Below are 9196 nucleotides of genomic sequence, written 5' to 3'. Positions count from 1 at the left end.
TTGAGTGTAAGCCAGCAGGATGGGGCCACAGCCTCGGCAGCACTGTGAGGTAGTGGGGGCAAATACTGCCCCGAGCCCAGCCGGGAACGCAGGGAACCTTCCAGTCACAGGGTCCCTTCCATCTTTGTGTTTCTCAGCACGAACCATTAATTGTGAGGGGAAAACCTCTCCCAGAACACCTCCTGAACGCCCTTGGCTCGCCAGCACCCCCGAGCCCGCAGGAGGGAGGGCTCGTCGGGAGCGACGGCCGCGCCACCCCGGGCCGCGCCCGCCCGCGCCCGTCGCCATCGCGACCGGGCCGCGCTGGGGCGCCGGCTGTTGCGGGCGGGGCCGCGGCCGCCAGGGGGAGCCGCTGCGGACGGGGCGGCGATCCGGGCCCATCCCGGCCCGTCCGGCCCGTCGTACCGCATCCCGTCCCGTCCCGCCGCATCCCGGCCCGTCCCGCCGCATCCCGGCCCGTCCCGTCCGGCCCGCGCCATGGGCAGCACCCTGCGGAAGAGCCAGGCGGTGCGGCAGGCGCCCGGCGGCGCGCCCCCCGAGCGGCGGCGCCCGGCAGGTAGGCAGCGGACAGCGCCTGCCTGGCAGCGCTTCGCACCTAGTGGCTCCGGGCGCGGTGGGGCGGGCGGGTGGAAGGCGGAATTGGGGCTCCCTCTCTGGCTGGCGGCCGGGGGTACCGCGCTGCAGGACAGCTTTGCTCTGCCTTCAGCAGGATGACCACGGGTACCTATTCCCAATCACCCTCTGCCGCACAGGCTGGGCACCTGTTCCCAAACACCCTCTGCCGCACAGGCTGGGCACCTGTTCCCAAACACCCTCTGCCGCACAGGCTGGGCACCTGTTCCCAAACACCCTCTGCCGCACAGGCTGGGCACCTGTTCCCAAACACCCTCTGCCGCACAGGCTGGGCACCTGTTCCCAAACACCCTCTGCCGCCTGGCTGTCCCCTGGGTGACTGACTGGGCAGGCTGTGCCCATCGCCCCGCTCACGGCAGGTCAGAGCCGTGCTGGGTGTGGGACCCTGGCCGCGGGGGCTGCCGCGGTGTGTCCTGAAGGATGGCTGTGCTGAGGAGGGAACACGATTTGGAGTTAGGAACACGATTTGGGGTTACATGGGAATTGAATGGTCCTCATGGATATTATTTCTGCCTACCAGGATTGAGGCATCTTCCCACAACAGAGTGGGGAAATTTGTGTTTCATCTGAGTGCTCTGTAGCTCGTCAGAGTCAGAGCTTCAGGCTGAGATCCTCCATGGGCATAGTGTTAACCGTGCTCTCACTGGGTCTATAAAACCTGATGAGAGAAGCTAAATAATGGGCTCAAAGTAATGAACACCTGAAAATGAACCTATGCTTGCATCTGGCACTGAGCAGCAGTTCTGCCTAAAAGAAAAGACACAGTACACTGAGTGTGTACTAAAGGAGTGTTTTCGGTTCCACTGAATCCTTGGGAGAGGAGACTGGTTTTGAGCATGTTCTTGTACTTGCAATAATTTGAGGACATTGACACAGAATCACCTTGGGAGCTTTAAGGTGTTATATGATATTTTAAGTCTTATTATGCAGGATGGAAATTGTAAGAACCTTGGCAAACAGAAAGTAAAGATGCCTGTTCAGTAGGAATTTGCATAAGGCACAGCAGGAGCTGGCAAATACAAAGATGAGGTTTGTAATAGTTAGAACTCTTGAAATAGGCTTATTGTTATGGCTCCATATTACTTAGATCTTTCAATTACACCAATATAAAATCCTCCAATCTGAGCATTGGAAGCACTGGATGTTCTTTGATCCTAAGAGGAAGGAATGGGGAAATAAAAAAAAACCCCGAACACAGAAAACCTCTTAAACCACTGTCTAGAGAGTCCAGTTGTCCTTGTACTTTCAGGCCAGTGCTGTGACCTGACAGCAGTTCCCTTACCTAGTACTACCACTACCATGATTTAGAAGTACCTAACTTAGTTTTAAATCAAGTATTGGAATCTGTGCAGGTGTGGTAACATGGAGTCTGGGGCAGATTGAGTTGCTCTGGAATTATACCCAAACCTGGTTCCTCTGGCCAACAATCTATCTGCTGGCATAAACTCAAAAATGAAACCTGCCTCTTAATGAGAATTTTCAGCCTTGTGGAGCTGACTCATTCATGCTAAACGACTTAAAAGAACATGTTGTTTGGGCTTTGGTTTATATGCTCTGCTGTATCTTTGGTTTTTCAATTTAAGACGTTACTACTCCCTGTTACCTATTTTACAACTCTGACAGCATCTTAAAGTAATTCTCCAGGAAGGGTGGTTTAAACTGTGAGAAAAGGTTTATATTTCAGTATCAAGGCAGTTTTGCTTCTGGGATAATTTCTTATGAGAAAATTATTATGTGAATCTCAATGTCCATTTCCCAAAGGAATATGTCGAAGTTTTTAGTGTCCATCAAGGACAAGAGATGAGAGGAGTTTTGTATGCTGTTGAACAACTTAGAAGATTAAAACAAAAAAAAATACAGAAATTTGAAGAGAGATACATAATTTACATTAATCTGGAAACATAATCCAAATACACTAATTATTAATTGTTTAGCTGACTTTAAAACATTAATTGTCTAAAATTAACCCCTTTCTATAGCTGGTCATGCCAAGGTGTGGAGTTGTTTTAATATCTATATATGTCCCTTGGACAAAGTATATTTAAACTTATATGTGTAGTAGAAGAAAGAAATTGGGCTGTTAATAGCTATAAGAATTTCTTATTTGTTCTCTGGATTTTTCCCACCTTTCCATCCTTTATCAATGGCAATATTAAATTCAGTTATTAATTCAGTGTCAGATCTGAAAATGTTTAAAAATAAACAGTAGCAAGCTGGCAATGAGCACAACTGGCAAAAAATGGTGACTAGCACAGGAAAAAGTAATAATGTTGAGACAAGGTGCTTATATATAGTTTGTATAACAAAGGTCTGAAATACATTCCCTTGTGCTTTCAAAAAGGTTATTCTCAATCTTCAAATAGCATTCAGTATACTTCAACAATTGCATTTTGCACTTGCAGTATCTATGACGTTTTGTGAGTGTAAAGGTATGAAAATTGGAAGTAACTGAGAAGAGAGTTCTTTTCCTGACTTTTTTGTTAAATTATCTCCACACTTACTTAGTTTTCTGTATTATAAACAGGCATTTTACTGCAGGAAGGATTAAGGACAAAATTCAAAGCTGTACAATAAGGGACTAAACTCACACATCTCAGAATTAAGATAGCCTGGGTTGCAGCTTTTGCTTTATAAAACGTATTGTTTCTGTGGGACTCTACCTTGTTGTAATGTCAAGTGCTGCTTTTTTCATCCCAGACTGTCAAAGTTGAATATTATGAGGAGCTGTGTTTTAGTTTGGTTTGACTTTGATGTGTGTTGAAGCTGCTCAGCTTCTTTCAGGATTGGGCACTCAGGACACACTCACTGGTGGGCTGGAAAGTAGACTGGGAATGAAATTTGGGCTGGGTTTTACAAATTCAGTTTAAAAAGTAGTTTTAACATAATTGTTCTTCCCTTTTAGTGCTAATATGAGAGCCTCTGAATGCAGCATAACTGTGAGATGGAGTAACAGGGGATCCGCTTTGGTGGTCCTAGCTCTGTGCTGTAGTACAAACACCAGTGGTAATTAGGTTATGTTGACATTTACATGTGGTGAGTGTCAGAGTAATGAGGCCCCAAATATTTTTACTTTTGCAGTATTTCCTGGAAATGTGTTGACCATATAATTTACATGAGTTGCTCAGGTGACAATAACAGATGTGTCATAGCACTCTTTGTGCTAAAAAGTAGAGTGAACTCAAATCCTGGATGTGGCTTAATGGATGCCTATGTATTTCCTCTACCCTTGCTAATAATTATGCCATCCTCTTAATTTCTGCTATGAACAGAAACGGTGCTTGGCCCTCCGCAGTGTATGGTATTTGTCTCCTTCTTCCAGTCCTTTTTTTAATGGTTTCTCTATTTTCAAAACTTTGGAGATAAAACACCATTGCTTGTTCCTGTCTGAAGGTTGTTCCTCTATTAAGCCCATCTCGGTCACCCTTCGTTAGGGTACCTTATTTCTGTTTTGATTGTGCTTGTAAAAAACAAACCAAATACCAGATAAAATTGTGCACTCTGGCTTAGTTAGTATACTGAATTGCTAACTTATTCCCCTTTTTCTTTGCTGCTGCTATCTCCTGAGAATATTTTATCTACAATGCCTCCCTTGTTTTTGATATCTGTTTTTCTATACCTGCCTGTTCTCATGCAGCTGCCTTCCAGCTTATAGCTCAACTCATGTATTTCCTGTTTTTTTCTTTGTCATTGCTTGTTCATTTTTTTCCTCGTTCATACTTTTAATAACTTCCTTTTTTGAATGTGTTGTCACATTGTAGGTCTTCCTTGGAGAACCATTCCCTAACTTGCCTGGTTATATCTGATGCCCTCTCTTTATCTTCAGTTTGCTTTTACCTTCTGTTTTTCTTCCAAAAAGTTTACAGCTGTTGCTTTCCTTAGCATATTGCCTTTCCTATATGTACTCTCTGTTCTTTGTAGTATTGAATATGCAAAGGGATTAATTTATGGTAAACTCTGTGGAATTGTGTGACCCCACATAATTTTTGGCTATTACAACCCTATCTGACCCAGCACTATCATTTGCATAAAAGAGATACAAATGCAAAGAGAGGAAGTAAATAGGGCATGCAAATACTTTTATTTCCATAGAAAATAGTAGTAGCTTAGTCTAGTGTACTCCTAGCTTTTCTTTAGAATCTGCTAATGAACTGGTTTTACTAAGTGAACGGAGATACCATCTCATTTTATCTTCTGTTCTAGCAAAGTTGCCTGTTTTGCTTGTTGAGTCAGATGCTCAGGCAAGAAAGTGCTGTTTGACACGGTCACCTCTCCTGTTTCCTGCCATGACATCCCCAGTATGGTGGGAAGGAAACTCTTAACTTCCTTATCTCCTCTGCTGTTTGCACAGTCTGACACAAAGCAAGCACTTCTCGGTAGTCTGGCTCATAGGTGTAAGGTATTTGTTTTTTTCAGCCACTCTTCACAACCGTTCCCAGCCAACAACCCTTTATCAAGGCCAGGTGCATCGCGTTGGTTTGTGGGATCCCTTTGGTGGCAGGAGACTTCAGAGGGCAGTGAGCGACCTGTTAGGCTGTGCTGCTTCCCTGTCCTCACAGAAATGCTGTGTCATTGTTTGCTGGGCTGCTACAAGCAGGATTACATGGTTTCACTCAAGAGCTTTTATTTTTCAAAGACGAAAATCTTTGATTACTCTTGACTAAAATATCTGGAGTTTATCCTCACCTCTTAAAAAAGCCCCAGTTGGGTGGGGGGGAAATCACAGGTTTCTGAGCCAAGTATCCAGGTACTTTCTGGGGTGTTATACCTGCCTTGAACTTCACACCCTTACTGGGAGATTACCTGCAAAGAGCTTGTCTTCCTTTAACTGTTTTCAATTTTAATACTGGGTTGTTTGACAAAAAGGCCTGATTGTGTGTGAGTTGTTTTCCACCATTTTTTATGTTTTCTATGACTCAAACGCAAGCCTGATTACAAAGAAATGTGTGGGAATGAATAAATGGCTTTAGTTGTGGTAGAAACAATAAAGGTATGGCCAGTGGCAGTAGAGACTAATGAATGGCACCAGCACCAGGAGATCCTGTTCCATCCCTGCTGAGTACTGTTTTACCTCTCTGGCCTCAGGTGTCACGCTTATTCAAGTGAGGCTGGTGATGCTTCCTCCTTGTGTCAGAGAGTTGTTTATTTACTGACCAGGAATTAAAAAAAGGTAGCATGAGAATATTAATCACAGTTTAGGGCAACCACAGGTTTGTGATGGCTGCAGAAATTTCAAGAAGGAAAGTCAGGAAGCTCAGCTCTTTCAGGTCATCCCAAATAAAGGGTGAGCCAGTATGGTGGCACTATGAGCATGATACACTTTACAAGTAGTTAGTTGTAGCAGAACTCAGCTTCCTTTGTTTTGATTTAGATTAAACAAAACATTAACTAATATGGGTAAACCCCAAAGCATCTGTGACTTTTGAAGAAAATAATCAAAAATCTAAAAATTACTTGTATAGTAAGATGATATTTTCCATAAAGGTTGCATGTAAATTGTTAATTGAGATATTATAGCTTTTACCACAGCTCCAGAGGCAGACAAATTTATATTAAGATTTTTATAACCTACTTAGTTTAATTCACATTGAAATAAAATTGAAGATGAAAGTGGTCAAAGATACATAATTGATGTAAGATTGGCTGCCTTTTACTGAGGACGAGAGAATCCGAAATTTACTTTTGTTAAATTTGTACAACTTGTTCTGTTAAAGCCAACAGAGTTTGTATTGTAGATATTCTAGAAATACTTGAGGTCAGCATGTGATGTTATGCTCACAGAAAACATCCCTATTAGTTCTAATTAGAGCACCTTGGCTAATTCCTGTATAGTTTACTGTAAACAATTACATAAGGAATGAGGAATGGCTGAAGACTTTCAAGGGCAAGTACCCACTGTCTGATATTGCTGAGAAACTTCTGCGGGTGAGAGCACTACTAGGAATGTCTGTGAGAAAGCCTGGGTCTTGTTGGAGTGGGATTTCAAGTTCCATAATTATTATGGCAGAAACATATATTGTAGGACTTCATAATAACCCAAGGAGAATAACGATGTCCCTGTTAAAATCACTAAAGTAATATACTTTGTCGTAAAGCAGATGGACTTTGTGCTAGCTGCATGAATACTTAGAAAAGAAAAAGGAAAAGAAATGCCTGGAAGTAGGAATTACTCCTTTTGCTGGTAACTAGAAACCGAGATCAGTTTCAGAACCCCTTTTTCAGACTAACAGAATGAGACAGATTATAAATTTGAGGGGATGGTTAGAGAAGGGGGTGTTTGAGTGTTGAGTTTTTTGCCCTAGGTTCTTCTTGGATGGAAAGGTAGTGGATTGCAGCCCTCCAAACACATCTTGAGTGGAAAGCTGATTTAAGGATGTTGTTGAGTCAGTCCCCAGATGTTCACTGGAAAATTAGGTTGAAGGGATGAATTTTGTCACTTAATGTCTTTTTTTGAGTGGGAGCTTCTCTGCTGGGTATAGAGAGCTTTGATTCAGGCTCTCAGATGGATGTCACTTGAAAGTTTGTCTTTCATTTGATCTGGCGTTCATCATTCCTCTGTCAGTGTTTCTTCGTTGTAATTCCTGTCCTGCTATGCAGAGGTTAGATTAACAATTTTCAGTAGATTTTTACTGTCCTTTGAGAATGTTGTGCTCTGGGCCTTTCTGCTGTTTTCTACCTTTTTCATATATTAACTGCATTTGTTTGGCTGAGAATGATGAGGTTTTTCTGTTCTGGCTTAGAGAACTCTCAACACTTAGGTTGGAAAGTTCCCAGAAGAAAGCTTGTGTCTATATGTTTTCCCACTAATGGAATTTACTTTAACTGCTTTTTGTACTCAAACAGTTGTGGTAAAACCAGAAAATTTATATTTTCATAGGAAGGAAATAGGTGTTTTGGAGTAATACTATGTACCACTGTCAGGACTCTGCTAACAGGAATCTGGCAAAGTAGAGTCCTTGCTTCAACAAGTTGCAAAGTTCAGTTACTCCACATTGTGCCTTGATGTTGATCCCATTTGAGCAGTCTCTTATTTAAGTGGAAGGAGTTTTAAACTCTTAGATTTGAAAGGGGCATTAAGAAAAATTAAAATTAAAGGGCTTTGCAGCAACACACTGGATAAATATTAAGCAATAGCAGTTCAGGGAATTTCTGATTTCTTAGGAAAATGCACTTTACTTTTTTTGCGTGTCAAATCTTAAAGCTTGGTGGGTTTTGGATTTGAGAGCCCAGCTGACAGCTCAGCCCCTGGTAGGATGGGGAGCATACTGGAAGACAGAAAGTGAGAAAACTCACAACTGGGACAATTTAGTAGATAAAGCAAATAACATCATGCCAGCAAGGCCACAGGCTTCCATTTCCTCTCAGTTTTGTTAATTCAGCTGATTGCAAGGTGCTCTCTCAGTTGTATTTGTGATATGATCCAGGCTGGAGGTGTGTTTTATAAGGGCTCTGGGTTTTTCCCTGGTAATCTGAATTATGTAATGACTCTATTGTTGTCACTACCAAATGTTTGAATTTGGGCAATAGAGGAAGTAGTGACCTGTGAGGATAGTGCAGAAAAGAGCAAATCTAGAAGAAGGAAAACCTGAAAATTTCTCAACCTATTAAGTTCACTTGGATGTAACGCAAATATTCATTGTCATATGAAATAGTCTGTACTTCCAAATGCCAGAAGATAGGGCTGTAAGCAATTTCTGTGCTTGCTCAGAAATGTTACAAATTTAGAGGCATCTTCAGAACTCCTGGAGTAGAGTCAACTATTTTTTAAATTATAGTTTGTGAAAATGTGAAGTTTGTTCTTGTTGGTAATGTTCTTTTCTGTGATACAGGAACTCTAGGTAAATCAGTGGAGACTCTGGCCTTGAAGCACCAGAGTGAGTAGTTGAAGAGCAAGTGCTTTCCATGGGTGCCCATGTCCTGCCTCTGCCACTGGTGGGATCCCTGGATTGCTTTTGCAGAGTAAGGCAATTCTTATCCTGAAGCAATTCTGCTTACAAAGCTGGTCCAGGCTGTTAGGTTGGGCTGGTCAAAGCCTTCCGAAACCAATCATGCCTTTTTTTTTCATTCTAGCCAGAAGTTACACAACAAACAGTCAAAAGTTCAGAGGCCTCGGTGCCAGGGAGGACTTTGGTTTGTGAGGGAGCTCCCTCCCAGTGAGGAAGGATATGGATTGAAAAGACATAGTTGTTTCACTGTATTTTTTTATCTTCCCAGGTGGGTTTTTTCACTGGTTTAACAAGTTCTGACAGTTTTGGCACTACCAGCAAGAGGTGTTGCTGCCTCCTCTTATTCTCTCCTGGTCTGGTAATGCCTTTGTTCTGACACCAGCTGTGGTGATCAGAGGATTGTTCCTTGAGCTGGATGAGCTTGTTAGACAGGTGGGAAACCATTCACAGACAGGTGGGAAACCATTTACAACTTTTCTTCTCCTGGGTTAGTTTTCTTCTAGGTTAGTGAGTTGATTTAGATCAAGGCTACCAGAATTGGTGCCAGATATGCAGACACCAAGAAGGAAAAAAACCAGTGTGGTGGAAGAGAATAGATTTGTCCCCTTTTTATAGTATTG

General features: G+C 42.7%; 1 protein-coding gene across 1 annotated transcript in view; it reads left to right on the top strand.

Moving 5' to 3' along the window:
* Positions 1–477: 477 nt before the first annotated feature.
* TXNRD1 (thioredoxin reductase 1) overlaps positions 478–9196 on the top strand; it is a 34638-nt gene continuing 25919 nt past the window's right edge. The window contains exon 1 of the mRNA XM_033059147.2: positions 478–556. Coding sequence (XP_032915038.2) covers positions 478–556 — 79 coding nt within the window. The remainder of the gene's footprint in view (positions 557–9196) is intronic.

The sequence above is a fragment of the Catharus ustulatus genome, chromosome 4 (assembly GCF_009819885.2).
Source record: "Catharus ustulatus isolate bCatUst1 chromosome 4, bCatUst1.pri.v2, whole genome shotgun sequence".
NCBI lineage: Eukaryota > Metazoa > Chordata > Aves > Passeriformes > Turdidae > Catharus > Catharus ustulatus.
This window is presented reverse-complemented; position numbering and strand designations above follow the sequence as displayed.